We start from the raw sequence: 21139 nt of genomic DNA on the forward strand, positions 1-21139 counted from the left end.
TGGATATCTATTGTTACAAAGAGATTCAAACTTACATCGCTGCAGATTTTAAAAGGCTTAAAGTTCATTTATGTACCCTTTAACACTATGTTAACAAAGGCATCAGTAAAAAGGAAATTCCTCAGCAATAACCGTCACTGGGTTTGGATCATGCTATTCCTCAGTCTTGATAGGCAATTAAAGTCACTCCAAGCAGAACAATCACAAAAAGCCAAATTATTTTTTCATTTACAATTTCAAATTACCATATGTCCTCAGGTTTTCATTAAGGTTACCTTAAAGAAGCGACATTTTACTGCCTGAGCAGGCTGCCTTTAATGGACACCAACCAGCAAATCATTTGAATATTCAAGTTATTTGACACTATTTTGAGGAACATGAAAGAAATTGTTGACACATTGTCATGTGACTTTGAGTGTTGAAATGAGGACTCACGAAAGTCATTGGGATCAGAACTGTCTCATAAAACTGAATTTAGGAAGATATGAACAAATGGATCATTAAAATGCAGCATCAGATCCATCTGATCAGTAGTTACAGAATAGAAAGCTGTATTTTGAGGTGGAACTGGAATAGTTTTGTATCTCTTCAAGTTCATACAGTTCCAGTAGTGCTGATATACTTGATACAAGTCAATTATAGCATTTTTATGCAAGTAGTATATAGAATCATTAGGTTGGAGAAGACCTTACAGATCATTGACTCCATCCATACCTGTCTACTACTGAGTTACGTCCCCAAGCACCTCATCTACCCACCTTTTAAACACCTCCAGGGGTGATAACTCAATCACCTCCCTGGGCAGCCTGTTCCTGTGCTTGATAACCCTTTCTGTGGAGAAATTTTTCCAAATGTCCAATCTAAACTTCCTTTGACATGGCTTGATGCCATCCCCTCTTGTCGTATCACATATCACTTGGGAGAAGAGACCCACCTCTCTGCAACCTCCTTTTAGGTAGTTGTAGAGAGCAATAAGGTCTCCCCCCAGCCAATAAGCAACCAATTTCCTCAGCTGCTCGTTGTAAGACTTGTTCTCCAGCCCTTTCTGCACTTTCATTGCTCTTCTCTGGACAGGTTCCTGGACCTCAATGTCCTACTTATAGTGAGGGGCCCAAAACTGAACACTCTCGTAGGAAAAAAATTCTTCCTAATACCTAATCTAAATCTCCACTCTTTCAGCTTAAAATCATTACCTCTCATCTGATCACTATGCTTCTGATAAAGAGCCCCTCTCCATCTTTCCTGTAGGCCCCTTCAATTACTAGAAGGCTGCTAGAAGGTTGCCCTGGAGCCTTCTCTTCCCTAGGCTGAACAAGCCAAACTCTGTCAGCCTGTCCTTGTATGAGAGGTCTCCATCCCTCTGATCATCTTCGTGTCCCTCCTCTGGACTTCCTCTAGCAGATCCATGCCCTTCCTGTGCTGAAGGCGCCAGAGCTCAATGCAGTTCTGATCCAGGTGAGCTCTCAGGACTGGAGTAGAGGGGCAGAATCCCCTCCCTCGACCTTCTGGTCACAACTCTTTTGATGCAGCTCAGGATAAGGTTGGCCTTCCTGGCTGCAAGTGCACATTATCCACTCATGTTGAGCTTCTCATCCACCAGTACCCCCAAGTCCTCTTCAGGGCTGCTCTCAAACCATTCTCTGCCCATCCTGTATTTGTGCTTGGAATTGCCCCGATACAGGTGCAGGACCTTGCACTTGGCCATGTTGAACTTGATGAGGTTAACACCGGCCCACCTCTCAAGCCTGTCCAGGTCCCTTTGAATGGGATCCCTTCCCTTCAGTACATCAACTGTGCCACGCAGTCTGGTGTCATCTGTGAACTTGCTGAGGGTGCACTCAATCCCACAGTCCACATCTGCGACAAAGGTGTTAAACACCACTAGTCCCGATAGTGACCCCTGAGGAATAAACCCTAAATCACAAACCCTAGTCCTATGACAAGTTCTTGTTGATTAGTAACTGCTGAAATGGAACTTCTTCACAAAAGTTTACCTTGGTTTTTCTTTAATCCTATTTAAAAAAAATATGTATGTAATGCGAGAGAGAGAAAAGCACTACAAATGAACCATTTATGTATTAATTTTGAAAACAGATGTGGAAAATACTCAGGACTTATACTGTAATCAATTATTAACTTTGATTTTAAAGTTATTCTGCTTTACATTTTATTAGTATTAGTTGTTTCTACTACGGCACAAAATGTGTAGATCAAAGTTTTATTGTGGGTAGACTTTATTAGCAAGAGAAGGATCCAAAGGTCCTTACAGCCTTGAATGAGTGCAGTAAGTAAAACTAAAGAAGTGGACCTGGATAGACTCCAGTTAATGAATGTAAAGTTGCATGTTTACTGTGACTACTAGCTCCTAGACAAAATTGTGTCACAATTATACAGATTGTCTTGTCTGTTTCCAAGTAAAATGATATGAATATTTACAATGTTGAATTCTGTTCAGCCTTACACAATACGTGAATCTCAATTATGCATTACAACCTTCTTTTTTGCTAAAGCAAATCATGTTCATGTTTACATTAGAAGAACTGGATGAAAACTGTTTTCCTATATTTCACGTCTTCTCCCTATTTCCAGAATGTCGTTTTGCATAAGAACAAATGTAAAACTTTCAAAGCTCCCAGCACAAGTGTCTGTTCTCTGGGCTTCAGCAGCCTGGGCTCTCTTAGTCAGACGAAGGACTTACACCTGACATTTGTATATTCCAAGGCATTAATCATTGGAATGTTGGCTATTGCCACATGTTCTTCTATCCAGCTCTCCCTAATATAGTCTAAACTGTGACTTACTACTTGCATATATCAAATATCGTTTTTAAGGAAGTAATAATTTCTTGCAATGTCTTGAAAACACAATGCCTGGCAGGATAGGCATTACAAACATCATACATGACTAGAAGTACAAGTAATTTTGATATTAAGCAAACTGCTAGTGGGAAGGTCAAGTTAAGAATAATTTCAGTGATTAGAGAAAAATAATGAAGCAAATGTTTTAATAAAGGGCATAAGAGACATTCTAGAAAAGACTGAACTGGCATATTTGCAAAAATATCAGAAACTGAGAAAGAAAACTCAGCTGCTGAGGAATGGAGACTGATGTGACAACTTATCTCAGGTTTTCCTTACTGATATTACATATAAACTGCTTGATATCTTTTAAATTATATTTATGATTAATTTCTTCTGTGTATCATTTAAAAACCAAGGACTTTTGAATCTATTTCAACTTCCTCCCAAAAATCTCAGAAAAAAAAGGAAACGGTATAACCACATCTGTTGAAGGGAATACTGATTATCAACAGCTTCATAATCTGCAAGAAATTATCTTACTGCTTTTCACTTCTAACCAGTGTTCTTTTTAAAAAAATTAGTGCCTGCCTTTCATTTTGCACTTAAAAAAACCCCACTGTCAAAGAGAACTGCCTGAGATGGAACTCAGGAATTCTATCCATTCATCAACTTTACGGCATGCATGATATTCAGAATGCTACTTCTCACAATAACACAATGAAAAAAATGTTGATCATCCTAAAAGGGCAGGTATTGCAGTGCTAATTTTAAACGTGTCAAATGTTGTCACACATGAGTTTGGCAAATGTTACATCCATTTACAAGAAGGGTCAGATGGAGGATCTGGGGAACTACAGCCCTGTCAGTCTGACCTTGGAACCAGGGAAGGTCATGAAGCAGATCATCTTGATCTCCAGGCTGAACAAGCCTAACTCTTTCAGTCTGTCCTCATATGGGAGGTGCTCCAACCCTCTGATCATCTTTGTGGCCCGCCTCTGGACTTGCTCTAACAGATCCCTGCCCTTCCTGTGCCGAACGGATTATGGATAATGGATTAACTATAGGAAGAAGGCTATCAATACATGTAGTTGCTCTTGCATCTGCAAGGGAGAAGCATGGAAGAGAGTGACTCCGACTACGCTAAGACTGTCCCTGAACACTGTAAATGACAGACTGAAATAACACTCCAACATGAAGAGGATAAAACAGTAGCTATCTGAACAGAAGCTCTCCAGTCAGGAAATTCTGGCACTACACTGTAGTCACATGGAGTCTATGAATCTTGAACTGATGGCTTGTAACAAAGCTAACTAACATCACAGAGATAGGTACATCCAGTAACCATATGAATACCATCTCCTTTTCTGTTACTGCTTTAACAGATACATGGAAAAATAATAGTAATACTAAGCCACTTGAATGGCAGTTCTTAATTTGAAACCATGGACATGATTATACAGTTCTACAGAACAGCATCCTGCCTTTTTTGCATTCAGACTGAGGATTATGAGTGGTTTAAGGCAGCACTTTCACATATGGGCTACATACTGAAATGAATATCAACACTTATTTGCCTGATTTTGAGAGAGTAAAAGTATCAAAATATATCATACACTTACGGGGACAGTTCTGAAATCTCATCTGTGCATTAAACCTATATTAGTGGGAAAAGTCCAACTCCTACAACTTGGCCACAGCGGCAGAGAACTGCAGAAATCTGGGGTTTCCTGGGCTCAGTTCAGCAGTTCTTCCCCTCTTGTCCTCACAAACTCATGCTGCAAACAAGGCACGATAAAATGTTGTGCCTTTTCACCATATTTAGCATTATTGTCTTCTATATTCCATGTTAGTGAAATATCTATTATTGACTGCTATCCCAGTTCTACATGTAATTTTCCAAGAAAATTCTGTGTATTATCACATTAAACTCTGTGTTAAATATTCAGCGGCAGACTGAGGTAACAACTAATATTATGGCTTAAAGATTACTTAAGTGTTTGTAACCACAAACTGAGTATTTTTCAAGCCTGAAAACAATTGCAGTAACTCTCTGTTGCATGCCAGCTCTTGTATTGTAATGAATTGTGGTAAATAATTGTTTATAGGTGTTGGTTATAGCTGCATTGCCAAGGTGCAAATCTATTTCATACTTCAAGAAGGTATTTACTCTCTCCCTCTTGTTAAACTAAAAATAAAAAGAATAATAAAAATCCCACCAAACCAAAATGAGCCCATCATTCCCAAACTCCTTGCAATTACTTTCAGTGCTGGCCAAATAAATTATTTTCAAAGAGTTCACAGATAAATCTGTTAAGTAATTTATGAATTAAGGTAAGCTTGAAAAGAAAGGCCTCTTTAGGAGATTTAAAATCAGAATCAGTCTTCATAAAAAATAAAACTCAGTAATGATATTCAGAAGTTTCAAGCTTTCTACATAGCTGACGTTTAAAAAATATTTAAACATTAAAAGTAAAGTTATTATAAACAGGATTGCTGTTATGTCACTGCTAATATACACTGCTTCTATCATCAAGTACTACTAGTCTATGGACACATAGATGTGTATGGACATGTAGATATCCATAGATGAGTTATCTTCAAGACGAATTACCCACATTGTTGAGATAGCTACTTTACTAGCTAATTTTAATGCAGTTATTTTGTTAGTTTTGACATGGGATGCAGTTTCCCAAATGCTGAAGGCTGATTTTAAGCCTCTGCTGCCAGACATTCCTTTTCCTTCTCTTGTTAGAACCCTTTTTTTTTTTTTTTTTATGCCATCACTATGCTTTGAAGCAAAGTATTTGGCTAAGAAGAAGGCAAGATTTCAGTTTCTGACAGCACCATAGGTTTACAAAGGCTTTGGCCAAACAAAACATGTAACTGGACTGCAATCAAGATCAGTCTCTTGCACATCAAGTGTTGTTAATGGCAAAATATAGGACTTAAGTGCAATCACACTGGGGATTCCAAGGTCATCAAAAGGATTCTTGTAATAGCATCCCTCTCACATCATTGTACACAATATTCACCTCTGTTTATGTATTGTCTCTATGTCTAAAAACAAAACAAATTTTGCACAATTATCAGTGAACATTATCAACGGGAAGTCTATTACACAGCCATTTGTACTTATCTAGGACAACCTCACTTCTGTAAAAGAAAGCTCTAGGGTAAAAGTTGCTTTTTACTGCTCTGCTGGAGCCACTATCTCCTTCCTTCACAAATGGGTTTTGCAGACAAAACTGCTGGGTACAGACTCACTCCACATCACAATCACCTGCAAGTTGCCATCCTCAGTAACCTCCCTCCCGTACATGCAATCACCACTGTGTATACTGTTCTTCTGCCACTCTGTCTTTCTACTTCTTCGACCCCTCCTTCTCTCCTACAGTTGTTAGAGACTGCTCAGAATGACAAAGAGCAGCAGAAAGAAAAAGTGGTGAGTGCAGAAAGGGAACCCTGTGGACTTGCTGCCTCCAGCATGTCTTTTTATGTGTTTAAAATCAGCACGATTGCTAAAAGAATAACAGTTTTATATTTTTCAAGTTATCCTGTGAAGAAATGATGAAGCAAATGACCTCGCTAAACTTGCAGAACATATTTTATGCTTCTTCTTAAACACATTTTTATAATTAATATTCCCTTCTGATTATTGATGGAAATGAAATAAAAGAGCATTTTACAGTTCTTTCGTCACTCTCCAAAAATTCTTGAGGGAGATGGCAAAGAGGAGTCTACGCAATGCCAAAATCAAGCTATGAGTTAACAGTCAGCATAAGATTGCTCTTATGTAAGTAAAGTATTGTCACTAGCATAAGGTAAAAATGTTGCCGCAATGTTTCTCACTTATTACTCTCTCCTCTCCTTGAGCTTTTCATTTTCAGATTTTTAGTTATGAAAGAGTCATCACAACCTGGCAGTAAAACGAAGTTAAATGTTTTATATAAGCATAATGTAAGAAATAATACAAGCATTACACACCTGAATATCCACTGATTCCACAAAACCAAGAACATTTTGAATAAAGATAGCTAAGCACTGTTGAAACAGGAATAGCATGCAAGAATCCTAGGTCACTATGATGTTTATGTGCAGGGACTAAGAATAAAAAGTGCAAAGCAACAGCCATTACCACTTATTTCTTTTTCTTTTTGTGACTTTTTCTGAAATCTTTCTATAGAATTTGGTATATATAACATACTTCCTTTTGAGGCAGCACTATGAGATAAAACACAGTTCTCCTATTCAGCACTTTGGGACATAAATCATGGCAGCAAGAAGATTGTACAAGTGACAGGCACAGTTATTGTCCATTATTTGTCTAACACTAAATTGCTCCAAGCATAAATTTACATTCAACAAATATGAAGTTTATAGGAAACAGAAAAACATACCAAAAAATACTCACAGCTTTGGTTTGGCAAGCACAGGTGGTGGCTCCTTTGTGGGTGAGAGCAGGACAGCTGGAGGTGGGATGGATTTATCACCATTTGCCTTGCTGTTAATCATTCCATTTACTCCATGAATGGGATGGATGCCATTTTTTTTTTCCTCAGATGAATTGACCTGTAGTTGAAGGGCTGTCACACCAGATCCCAAGTCAGTGTTGTTTGCTTGGTTAGCCTCTGTATGTTTCTTAGGAGGAAGCTCAAGAGAGCTAATTTCTACTGGAGGAAGTGGTGGGAAATGATGGAAATCATCACTGTTGGATTCTCTTTTCAATGATTCATGACTAGAGCTTTCTGAGTTAGCTAAAAGAAATAAAAAAGAATGTCTCTCCCAAAAAGTCATAGACAAAGTACATAGTACATGCTGTATTTTGAGCTTGTTAGAGGTAAGTTCTCTATGGTTCTGTGCAGATACATTCGTAGACCTTCTGTTGATAATATGTGTTGAATTAGATAGATGATTGGCTATTCGTTTTCTAACTTTGCCTCATGCAAAAGGCACAATAAGGAACATTATGGTTCCCTCTAAATCTTTTCCAGGAGTCCAGCCACTAACTGAGATTGGCAAGTGCGAACAACAACAGCTGAAACAGCATTTCCTCTTCATGGAGCCCCATCATCATTTAAGGGCAAATAATTTAAAAATGCTGAAGGATGTATGTACACGTGGCATGTTTGCAATGGCAGCTGGGTTAGTGAAATCCACAACAATATGTATGTAAATGTATTACAAAACTAAAGATACCGTATCACAGTTATTTTACAAAAGGCATATGCCACCACCTATGGTAACATAATTTAATCTGCTTTCATTTTGCCTCTGCTGCCATCTAGTCTCAGAATGCCAGTGCTTAAAAATCTGCCAGGCTTGTGGCAGACACTTAAAAATGTACTTTACATGAATAAAAATATTAAACTAGGAAATGAGCCAATAAAAACATTCAGTTTAGTTTATATGAATGCTCTGAGGCTGACAAAACCCCTGTCTTAGAGCAGTTCTTTTCTATACTGGAAGCAGACTGTAAACTTTACCGGTAAATTACTTATTTCAGATCTATGACTACAAATTCCTCTTTCCCTTCATCACATACCTGAGCAGACAGTGAGTTGTGCACTGCTTGTTACTGAACCATGTTCATTTGTTGCTGTGCATGTAAAGAATCCTGAATCTTCAGGAAAAGTTTCTGCAATTACAAGGGTACATATCTCTTCTGCAAATAAACAGAAAAATAACACAACTCAGTATTTTAATTTTTACACAGGATAGTACTAATTCTTACAAATCAATGTATTGGTTTCTATACAAAATTAATATCAGTAAACCCAGAAAGTATTTTTGTCATTACTTCCAATTAACTTTTCTGTACAAACTGATCATAATTAAAAACTCTGGGTGTATAAATACTCCCCTTATGAAGAGTTTGGGAAGATAATGTCAGTCTCTGTCTGCACAGCTGTGAGAATGGATAAATTGAAAATATGGGACAAACTATCCTCAGAAACTGTTCAGAACATTGTGACAGAGGTATATTCTTTGGCTGTTTTAAGTCTGTTCATTCTACTTTGATAGACCATGGTCTACGCTTTGATTACACCAGGGCTTCAGTCAGAAAACTTGTGTGAAGTCTGGACTGTTCATATTTTAGATTGGGTCTTACAGTAATGTTAATGAAATCAATTCCATCCATTTATAATTTGCTCATTTAATTGTATAGGCATATTTCTTCCAGATTCTTCAAAGAAATCACTTTATTTTATCTCTACTTGTAATGGTATTCTAATATTTTTTAAAATTCACAGTATTGCTAATCCAAGTAGCCCTAGTATTTACACAACATGCCTGGGTAATTTACACCTGGACAATCTTACATTAATTAACTAGGAGTTTCTTTTGCTTATGCTCATTTTCTAGTCTCAAAACCAATGCAGAGAAATTTTATAGAATTTGGTTGTATTAAAAAAAAAGGCAGTAACTTGAACATGAAAATTTTTCTGTAGAAGAGGTTCAGTAAGGTAAGCTTCACTTCTTTTAGTTCAAAGAAGGAATACATTTTCTAACAGTTCTTTTTTTTTTCTTTCCAAATTTTCATCACAGAACAGCAGACCACTGTCTCGTTTAGACAGTTAACAAAAAAGTTATGGAATTTTTCCAATTATAAATGACAATTCATCAAAAAACTTCCTGTACTGGAAATGGGCTAAAAAAGAATGACTAAATAGTTGGCAAAGAGTTGTTTTTCAGACAGCAGAACGTGCTTTTTTTTGGCAACGCAAACCAGTCATTCTGTGTAGCTGCAAGAGGCATGTCTGATAATACTGTAGCATGTTGGATCTTATCTGACTCAGATGAAGATTAATGACTCATGAAAGGTCTTATCAGGAAAGTAATGGGTAACACAAGCGAGTTTTTTAACTACTGAGATCAGCTTTTTTTAGAGCCTTGGTGTGTCGCAAGCAGTTGAAGCTATATTGTTAACCACACTCGCGTACTCCTGGTTTGAAGTGACTCTGGGGATGCAATGTGATACATGCTGCATACTAGTTTCCTGCTTATTTAACAGCTGAATTCTGAAAGCTGGCTATGCGAGGACTGCAAAAGAAAACCATTGCCACCATGCTGGGAACTGCTGTTTGGATGAGGGCAAAGGTACCACAAAATGTAACAACCAGAATAATTCTTGTTTCCCACAGAGCAGAGCTAATTAGTGCATAAAGTTCTTCCAGTTTTTTAAGTATGTAAAAAGATCACATAAGAAGAGGCAATCTTCACTCTTCAGTGATAAAAGAATTTTAATGGATGCTACCACGATGTGGTTTGTTTGCTGAAGCAGTAATATGTTGAAAACTATACATGGTGTAAAAATTATGAAAATTATACACAGTAAATTGTACTAATCCTTGCAAAAGAAATGGAAAGTAAATTAGTGATGAAAATAAACTGCCTTTAAAACTCAGTCTTCTTAGCCAGATGAGCAAACTCCAACATATTTATGATCAATCATGGGAAAGCATAAACTGAAAGCATAACCCCCCCCCAGACTATTCAAAAGGCAGCAAGTGCGAGTACGACATTATCATTGCCTTTATTAATTCCGACACCCCTCCCCAAGGATCACTGACCTCCAGGTTCCTGCTAAAAGGCTTACTACTGTGAAAAGCATAGAAATAAAACTCTAATTTGACAAAAGAAATATTCTTTAAAGATTTCCATAACATACTCTAGACGCATAGTTCTCTGAGTATTATTCTACCTTTATATCCTGATTTATGTAATTATTTTTCTTTCTGTTAGTGTGCTAGGTAGAATCTGACAATTTCAAGCAAATAAGTAAATAATGTCTGTTCTGCTTCCTGGCAATCATCAGATGACAAATAATTTCATAAAAAAACCTAAACGTGTTCCAGAAAGCAGCTCTGAAATGCAGTTCTCAGGGCCTTAAAACATATTTAACACTTGACTAAGTGAATACAAAAGCATTCTGTCCACTGAAACATGTAAAATGCTTAGGCATGCAAGTACTTGACTATTTTGTCAGCTATTTAGAAAGAAAGATTACATTTTACAGAGTAATCCTTTCCCTTTATGGTTCATGTGTCCATCTTCAGTAAGACAGAAAACTGTTGCATTTCAATAAGTTTAATCACTGGCAATATGTTCATTTCAGAATGTTTCTATATGTTACATTAAAGGTAGAGTAGTACTTATATGTCCACCTTTATCTCCAAATGTGATCCACTGTAATGCTTATATGGTTCTGGTAAACAAATACAGTCCTTTCTTAGCAGTTGTTCCTTCTGCAATAAACAGAGCTATTTCTATAGTTGTAGGTCAAAGCTATAAGTGTTCTGCTATATAAAAACAGCTGGTAGTCAGTGAGAGTTTCTTGGTAGAAATCTAACGAAACACAACCCTGTCATCTTGCAGACAATTTGTCTCTTATTCTCTCCCTTGTTCTCCTAACCATCTGAGGTTTGACTACAGTTTAATGGCAAAGCAATCTGCCCATTGGGCAGCTTCTACTCATTTAGGTATCTGTGCATCTTTTATATAAGGAGAATGGAGAAGTATGAAAATAGAAAAGAAATGAATATGCAGAATAATGTAATAGATGGTAGCATTGCAGACATGCAGATGCCTTAACTTGCAAGAACACAATGAAAGAAATGGTTTAATTTACCTGTTTCTAATGATCACTATTGTACACACCTTTACTCAGTCAAGCAGCAGTTCTGGCTTACTTAACAGGCTTTATGCCACTCAAGAAATGAAAAAGCAAGTTCCTAAAATATATACAGAACTGACTATGCTTGAAGATATCTCAAACAGCACTTACAAAATACTGAGAAGAAAACTGAGCAATAGTAAATGTGACTGTGGCAATTTAAAGCCATTTTAGGGCACAGAACCTAGGCTACAGCATATGTAATCAATATCCAGGATGGCTGCTATCTAGCCCGTTTGGGTACAATAAATTGGAACACTGCTATGGCACCGTGGACTTAGTCTCTAAAGAAGTGCTCAGGTTTGAAGAGAAATCAAACCAATTATCAGGGTCAAGAAAAAGTTTATACTAAAGCTTACACTAAGGCAGTTATAATGCTTTTGAGATCTAAGCCAGCTAGTTTGAAGTTAAGTCAGGTGTATATCTTGAACCCGAAATCAATGTGTTCAGCAACATGACTGTGATGATTAATGTACCTCAATAAGCTTTAAATATTTACAATTGAGGAGAAATAGAAGTAATTTTTTAAAAGTCACAGTATAAAAAAGATCAGAGGTTTACTTTGAATTTGGTAGTATCAACAAGCATGGACAGTCACAGCAGTCGGACCTACGATAGGGTCACTGACAGAACCAGAATTCTGCAAGTACCTTCGGAGCACAGAGTACAATTGAAAAGCAATAGCGCATATATTGATCAGACTACCTTCAAAGAAGGATAATTTTTGCTTATTTTCATTTTCCTCTTCATTTGGCATTTTGAGATACGGAGACTGAACTCTTTCAGCCCTTCTTTGCTACTCTGCAGTGAAAGAGGGAGCCAACGTTTTCACTAAAAATATGGGGACCAAACATGCATGCTGACCCACAGAAGTTTCCATGTTTTAATTTCATGAACTATCAGAACGCTGATTTTCTTGGCGTGAGGAGGCAGTAAAGTTTTCTATAACTTTTGCATGTATTTTCTACATCGTTTTCTAAAGGAGTTGCTAGAGCTGAAACACAGAGCCGAACAGGGAAGAAGAAACCACAATCCAAGAGAAGTGATTACTATCTTTTGAGATGATTTTTATGAATATAAACAATATCGTGCTTAGGGGAAAAAAACCCAAACATGTATATGTGACAATTCCCTGGCAATTTAAGAGAAATTACTTCATATAGTTTTGTTCTTACATGCCATTAGACAGCTGTTTTAATGTAATTCAATACAGTTTGTGGCTGCTTCCAGACAGCTGAGTAATGGTCAAAATGTCAACAGCTGGCAAATGACCCCATGGGAATTTTTATTCTCAGGCAGCCTTTTCTTGGAAGCATTCAATCAGTATAGACTCAAAATGTCCAAGAAAGAAATATAGAACAGGTAATTCGACAGACTGTGATGTTAGCTTTGAGTAATCATACTACCTATTAATTGACAAAGCAGTCAGGAGAGATTTGCGATGCAAATTGATTTCTGTCTAGACAGAATAAGGAGTGCAAAACACATTAGGGTAGATAGAATGTACCCCAAAAAAGTAGCCACCCCCACCTTGCTTCCTAATTTCTTACTTGTGTGAGTTCATGGAACATTTTTCTTTTAAATCAGTGGTACTAACCTAGCAAAGGATAACCAATGTTTTTGAGCACTATGAAGTGTCTATTGACAGTTGGACTTCATTTGCCAACCAGCAATTGAAGTCACACTGCAACTTGTCACAATTTATGTAAAATTCCATGGAAGTTGTACTCTTCGAAAAAAAATAATCAGAAATTATGTCCATCTTTCAAAATTCTGAATACTTATCTAGGCATGGATACGGAATACTTATCTACTTATCTAGGCATGTTGGTTTCTCTACAAGTTTGGCACACATGTTCATCATCTGCACTGAAGAGCAGTTGCATGTTTGCTTATGAGCAATTTCGTCTGCAGGTATTGTTTTGTCTGTCTTCTTAGGATATGAATTGCATCATAAACCAGTGCTGCATATATTTATGTTTTTAGTACCCATCCACCTTCCTGCTGTAGAAATTTTAAGATTCTTCATGACATGCTAAAAACCAGAGTTACTTATTACCAGTGCTACTGCTAATACACAAAAGACTTCTGGTAGTAGAAATATTTACATTTTCCCTGAACTTTATTTACATTCCCTTTGCATACACAGAGTAGGTCCCTATTCAAATAAGCCAGTAACTGTGCTGCTATTAACTTCAGTGGAGAGTAAGACTCTACACATTACTGAATAGGGCTTAATAGGAACTGATACATGCATCAATCTTACAGGGATAGTACTTAGCTCAATAAATTCAGGGAGAAAAAAATGCCAAGCTGAAACTCTTTCATAAGTTTTGGGTAGCAGGAAGGTGCTCATAAATATGTGTTACATCAGAATTAAAAACATTAGGAGAAAAATAAAAGAAGACAGACTGCTGTCAGTCACTCTCTGCTTTTACACCTATTAAACTATAACAATACAGATACCAAAATAACATTGAGTTATGATTATAAACTCCCAACAGCCCAGTGTTAGCATGTTTTAATTCCTCAGCAAAGGTTAATTCAGTTTTCCAGTACTCTTCTTCCCTTCCCATGGCTCACATCTTAATCCTCCATAAATCAAATAATTCAGTCACATGTGTTCTGGGCATAGAATCATAGAATGGTTTAGATTGGAAAGGACCACGAAGGTCACCTAGTCCAACCCCCCTGCAGTGAGCAGGGACATCTTCAACTAGATCAGGTTGCTTAGAGTCCCATCCAACCCGACCTTCAGTGTTTCCAGGGATGGGGCATCAGCTGTTACTAGAGGTAACAGTACTGCACACCACAATTAATTATATTAACTGTGAGGATAGAGCACATGTGTGCATGCATATGCATCATGGTTGTGAAATAAAATAGGTATATAACAATTTTGTGAAGCAGTGAGAAAATTAGTGAATAACTAACAAAGAAAAGCAGATGCTGTTTCTCTCTTCACTTCCTCTCCTTTCCATGGAAACGAAGTGAATGCTACATTTCTCCTAGGATGAACCCTTCACTGTTTTTTCCTAGTCCATATCCTCATAACCACAGTGCTACTTTACAAACATCACTCAGCTGCTAAGCCTGTTCTCCTTGCAGCAAAAGATTTGCCAGTGTGACCCCACAAATTTTAAAATGTGCCCCTATTGCTAAGGTCCTTCAGTTCAGAGACACTCTTTGGGAATATCCAGGTCTTATATAGAAAACTTTTCTGTTGTATGTTTCTACTCTATAATTGCAACTCTCCAAATTCAAGCATATTCAATCCACCCTTTTAAAATAAGGCACAGCCGTATCACCATCTTCTCCTCTACATCTTGTTTGATTTAGAAGCATTAAAGAAAAGAACAAATATTCTCAGCCTTACTATTCAAGAAATTTCCACAGGATTTAATGATATATAATAGGAAAATGAAGCAGCCAGGGAAAACCTGCAGTTGTAAGAACACTTTCTACTTGCTAAATTCTAAAACTTTTATCTTGCAAGTAGACTAGAAAAAACCCACATGTCCTTGTTTTTGGAGATTGGCTTTTACCTGATTTTAACACAGCACATCTGTCAAGCAAGATTGGCAAAACTAGCAGCTAGTGGTTGGGTGTTATGAAACTCTTGCACGTACAAGATTGGTTGGTGGAGTTTTGTGGGATTTGTTCCTTTTCCTCAGTAGCCTGCAAACTGCTCGTTTTCTAAGAATGAAATTTGCTTCAAAGTTTAAGCTATGAGACTATCATTGCTGGTCTAAATGGAATTTACTGTTTAACTAATAATGGAATTGATGTAAAGGACAGTGTAGAATATGGAAGGTGTGATAAAGAAACATTGTCTTTAAGGGGGTTTCATATTACCAATGCACAGCAGAAACACTTTTCTATTTATGGCTTCAGTACAAGCTCAAAAACCTAGTGAATCAAGAGATTATTTTACCATATGATTCTTACCAGGTTCAGTTGCAGATCGTGGCTCTGCACATCACATCATAAGAAGGGGAAACAAACAAGAAAAAAGGTATTAGAGAATATATAGATAAACAACAGTATACTGAATGAATATATTATAATGAAACACTGTAGACAAGAACAGGATCTATGCAGATATATTACAAAATAAGGAAAACTTAAATTGTTCATTGATAGAAGCAGTTCAGTTACTACTTCTAGCCATTATAATCACTGAAATGTGAGGGAGAGAGAACTCTATCCAAAACTCAATCCTGACAGACTAATTTCATGATCTTTCCTCACCCCATATCAAAAATAGCCACTTCAGATTATTGCCGTACTTTTTTTGAGAATTCTGAAATCTGGAGTATCTTGAATTTCAACTCCTTGTCGAAACCACTTAACATGAATGGGAGGGGGTCCTCTGACCCTGCATTCCAATACCACAACTTGTCCCTCAGATGCTGCGGTGTTTTGTAGCTCCTGAAATACAACAATCACAATTCAAATGAACCAGGAACATTTCACATTCTCAGAAATAGTCTTTTCTTCCCTTTCTATGTCAACTTTTTTATTGTGTCATTACATTTTTGCAATAGACATTTTCTGTGAGCTGTATTTTCACTCTGGTTAAATTTAATATATCAGCTGTATAGTTAAAAATAACTAAATAGGCTATTTTCAAATACTTTCTTAATATGACCAAAGATGGAAAAGGTGTAGAAGTATTTAATTCCTCAGTCCTTCAGAAGCAGATAGTTGGAGTCTGACTTTTCATTTTTCACCCTTTTTTCACAAAGTGAAATGAAAATTATGCAACTAACAACACATTGATTGCTGTCCTGTGATACCAGCAGAATCAGTGCAGAATTATGAAGGACAGAATTAGACCTTTCCTCACATGATAAAGGGATATGATGGAGCCAAGCTAGACAGTTGTGGAGAACAGGGCATACTCTTACTTATCTCTAGGCAATGCTACTTGTTCTTGCGTATTATCTTTCAGCCAACAGTTTATCTGAAGTAATAACCAGAAATATTACCTTTTCTTCATTTTTACTTCAACAAATGGTGATTAAATGATAATTACTGCTATGGAAATGATGTCAAATGAAGTCAGAAAGAAAAGTATGTTTTCGATCAATGTTGTATTATAGAGATTAGGGAAATATGCTGTCATTTTTCTTCGCTGTTGCCTAATTCCAAGTTCTAAAGTTTGATTGGGGATGAATAGGAAGAAAATATTGACAAATAATTACTTAAAAATTATGGAATAAAAGTTTCCCTTCTAGCAAGTTCACGCTTTACGTTTAATAAGACATTCCAATGAAGAATATCTAAACTGTATTTTTGACTAACGTACCTGCGTGGATTATTTTCATTTCTATAATAAATTAAAAAAGCCTATGTTATTTGTTCTTGTCAGTAGATAAATTATTGTGAATTAGGCTTTATCATGACTGTTATGTGTAATTGGTGCCTGCCCCGTTTTATCTGGCAAAGACTTCTCATTGAAGGACAATCATGAGCATAAAACAAATACACAGAGAATATTCATGTAATACCACTAGCGATTTTAATAGGGTAGAAGGCATAAGAACTTCATTGTTGCAGTGGAAAAGTACTTTCTTAGGAAGGCATTAATACTGAAAAGGATAATGAAAACTGCAAAAGTTTTAACACAATCAAACATTCCTGCATTAGGATATATAATTTTGATCATTCCTTCTGAGCCTTAGGAGTGTGATATAAAAATCATGATGAAAAAAACATACCTTTGTAAAAATGGGTGCAGAATGGATAGGCTTAGGTCCATCCACACGGTGCAAGTATGAAGTAGGGCTTTGAACCTGCAAAGCAATGCAACAATGCTATAAAATGGAAAGAATATTGGTTTGAGTAGTATGCCCTCCATATATCTAGGCAATAATGCAAACATTCAAATGCACAGTCTTATTATGGTCTTATTATGGTGTCACTCTTGAGTGACATCACTATTTCACCTCTGTTAGCTTTCTGAAATTAAAATGCCAGCTTTAAAACCTTCTATATTTCCCATGAGAATTTTGTATCCAACTGTCTTTGCCTTAAAGTATTTTGAGAGTTTGACTCCTGTTAATGTCATTCAAGTAAGTCCTTTGCACTGAAGCATTTTTACCTCTTCTGTTTTTACATCCCTTGACTGATGTAGTAGCTAAAACACTTAACAAGGTTAGCCAAAGAAAGGGAAAAGAATTTACCACGTACAGTCTAACAGGGATTTTTATTTTATTTGTATTTATGATTCAGATGCAAACTCTAAGTCATCCACAGTGATATTAAAACTTAATGTAAACTAATGAACACTGATTTTCTACATTTAACTTCGTCAGTAAAATCTAATTTCCTCTAAACATCCCTGAGAAATAACAGCAATACTTAATTTAATAAAAAATATAAAACTTTTGCTGAAAAAATATTACAGGCATTCATTTGTATTACATTCTTTTGGAATGTAATCACTATTAAGTGATATACTGTGTAATTTTCATCATCACCAGATCTGCTCACAGGCGGTGTTGGCACGTACTGTGTAAGAATCCATATATATATTTACATATATGCCCCATTCACTAGCTAAAGACTTGATTTTTTTTAAAAAAAATTGTTTTTCTTAATATAATAATGTGAGTTTCTAGTTCAGTATTATAATTCCTTAAAATGTGAGAGTTTGTCAGGATTCACAAATTTTGAAATAAAATTTAAACTATGTTTACTAATTTAAAAATACCTGCTGACTGGGCACAGAGATAGGTTGAATTACAGCTGTAGTAACTCCAGACTTTGGTGTAGAAGATCCTATCGTCAAGGAAACAGAGGTGGTTTTCTTTTGGGCCCTGAGAAGAAAGGAAACAGCAAACACTTTATAACAACTGAAATCAGAATATGTTTGTTTGTAACTAGTAAGAAACCTTGTAGTTTCTACATCTTTAAATATGTCATTATAGAGTCATAGAACAGAATCATAGAATGTTTTGGGTTGGAAGGGACCTTAAAGATCATATTCCAAACCCCCTGCCATGAACAGGGACACCTCCCAGTAGATCAGGCTGCCCAAGGCCCCATCCAGCCTGGCCTTGAACACCTCCAGGGATGGGGCAGCCACAGCTTCCCTGGGCAACCTGTGCCAGAGCTTCACCACTCTCATGGTGAAGAAATTCCTCCTTATGTCTAGTGTAAAACTGCTCCTCCCCAGTTTATAGCCATTATTGGCTGAAGAGATCAGCATCAGAGGAAGCTTGAGGAGAACACAATCTTTGATTTACACATTTGCACACAAGAAGAAGTACTGTTTTAGGATACAAAGTAAAATGAATTGTTGTTTCTTTAATTGTAGGCCTCTGCTTTTTTTTTTTTTTTTTGAGAAACAGGGCTGGGTGATTACAAATAAAAACTTGGTTAACCTGAAGTTAATCCTGAATATGAAAAGTTGATGTCAACAGAAGTGTTGTTGGAGAGGGTCAGGCTTCTCTGACAGAACAAGCACATTAATACAACCTACAGTTAAAATACTATACATTTATGTCACATAAGAGAAGGAGAAAAGCCAAGACATACACAAATATATCCCAGATGCTTATTCAGATCTAAAATTAAAGCAAAGATTTTCCAGTGCCCCTTATTAAGAATATTTGCACAGCATTGGTTATACTTTGCACACTTACTGTGGCATATCTCCAGATTTTGACTTGAAAATTAAGCTTTCACTCTCTGAATCTGTGGAACTGGCACCTGGAAAAGAAAGCATTTTCAATAATCTCATATCCTTTTACTGGTATATTTAATGTCTAAATTCCAAAGGAAAAACTCTGCTACTTTTGCATTTCGCTTCAAGAGTTGAGAATCCACTGTAGTAAGCTATTGCAATTTTTCTTATCTGACAAAAGATTGTAGCTATGTATTCTAGACAGTTACAGAAATAATGATCACGCCAATTTGATTGCAGACTCTTTTCCCTAGGGCCTTAGCTGTCTTCCTTCATATTGAAGCAAATATAGCCAAAAAAACCAAACCAAAACAAAAAAGTTACTACTATTATTCTACTGGAAGTATAAAATTTTATTTACTGAATGTTAAAACTTAAAGCTTAAACAAACATATGGCTTATACGCAGCTAACAAATATTCAGTCTTAGGTAAGAGCAACTGAGTATAGCAAGACATTTTCAGACTAAACTTGCTAACCACAATCTCCACAGTTCATACTATTTATATTAACCTGTACTATTTATATTAACCTATAATATTTTATCTCTGGTATTTCTTGCCAGTGGAAGGTTTGATATAACATCTGTATTTGGCAATACCCTGAACTCATTTAAAGAAAAAAATATTAAAGCATTTATTCCCTATGTCTTAATTTTTCCTAACAACTGATACCTGGCACAATATTTATTCCAGACATTTATTTATCCAGCACATATTATTCCTTAAAGGATTTGTGCATGCATATACATAGCTGTATTTTTAATAGAAATCATAAGCAATTCATAAGCAATATGCATAGTATAGCATAGACTGATTCTAATGAAACAAAGCTTTGACTGAAGCACCTGAGTATTCTATTCATTTATGAAGTTTAGACTACAAAAATCAAAGCAACAAGTAGTGCAAGAAAGGTAAGAAGAGAGAAGCAATATCAAGCAGGCAAAGTGGGTCTACTTGAAAGTATTTTTTTGTGAGCAAAGTATAACCAGGTCTCATGTTGCTGCACAGAGGAAAGCACGAGGCATCAGTGTTATCAAGACTATTAATGTACAATATAATGCTTGTATGACAATCTGGTTTCCTTAAAGATCATAGCAGAGTAGCCTAATGACTTTTATAAGTCTCCGTCTTTCAAAGTTACATGTTTTAAAACTTCAAGATAGCACTTCCATACAGTAAGACTTTGCTAGATCTCAAAAAAAAAAATTATTTTATTCACAGTTATCTCTCTACCAAGCAGTTTCTGTTTAGTGTTGCTTCTGTTATAATAACTTCACGCAGCATTATATATTTGTACTGTATCTGAGTATATGAAGTAATGCTCACTTCTGTAAAGAAAAGCCTTGTTAGAGTCCGTAAGATTAAAAAAATTCTTGGAGATTTTTCTGTTATATGCTGATGTGGGATAACAAAGTTCTGAGAACAGATAACCTAATGAAGGAAACCCTTTAAATGCATATGTGTCACAATTTAGCTAATTTATACTGAAAAGTTTATTGCTTTGTTAATCAAAAGCTATTTAATAATTTTGGTATAGTATTATTCAGATTTGTTATGAATAATTGTCATATTTATTTGTTTTATGCTTTCAGTTAACCATTTAAATTAATTCTAATGAGTTACAAAACTGGTAAAAGAATCTATATTACTAAAATGTTTGAAAGATGCATGAATTAAAATAAAAAACAGTATTCAATTAATACAATAATATCTAAAATACAATCCTCCAGCTAGATATTAACTTCATAATTTTACTTATGGTCAAGTCATTAACTTTCCTCAGAGAAAAAACCCATTGAATTATGATGAATTTTGAAGTCAAGAAATACTTTGGCTATTACTAGCAGTTAATTCTGGACAAAACTGGTACAACTGACTTTTAACATGACATAAAGTCAGTGAACCAAATACGAAGAACTGTAATACATTTACCCATGACTAGAAGAAGACTCATTTAGGGCAGCTGCATT

The 21139-nt window shown here is 36.1% G+C and overlaps 1 protein-coding gene across 1 annotated transcript in view; it reads right to left on the reverse strand.

Annotated features, from left to right (window-relative positions):
- PALLD (palladin, cytoskeletal associated protein) overlaps window positions 1-21139 on the reverse strand; it is a 190406-nt gene that overhangs the window by 103357 nt on the left and 65910 nt on the right. Inside the window, exons 4-10 of the mRNA XM_069855795.1 lie at window positions 19128-19194; window positions 18194-18299; window positions 17199-17273; window positions 15765-15906; window positions 15424-15447; window positions 8344-8463; window positions 7213-7555 (exon numbers count right to left, since the gene is read on the reverse strand). Of these exons, the coding sequence (XP_069711896.1) occupies window positions 7213-7555; window positions 8344-8463; window positions 15424-15447; window positions 15765-15906; window positions 17199-17273; window positions 18194-18299; window positions 19128-19194 (877 nt within the window). The remainder of the gene's footprint in view (window positions 1-7212; window positions 7556-8343; window positions 8464-15423; window positions 15448-15764; window positions 15907-17198; window positions 17274-18193; window positions 18300-19127; window positions 19195-21139) is intronic.

The sequence above is a fragment of the Phaenicophaeus curvirostris genome, chromosome 4 (genome assembly GCF_032191515.1).
Source record: "Phaenicophaeus curvirostris isolate KB17595 chromosome 4, BPBGC_Pcur_1.0, whole genome shotgun sequence".
In the NCBI taxonomy this organism is placed as follows: Eukaryota; Metazoa; Chordata; class Aves; order Cuculiformes; family Cuculidae; genus Phaenicophaeus; species Phaenicophaeus curvirostris.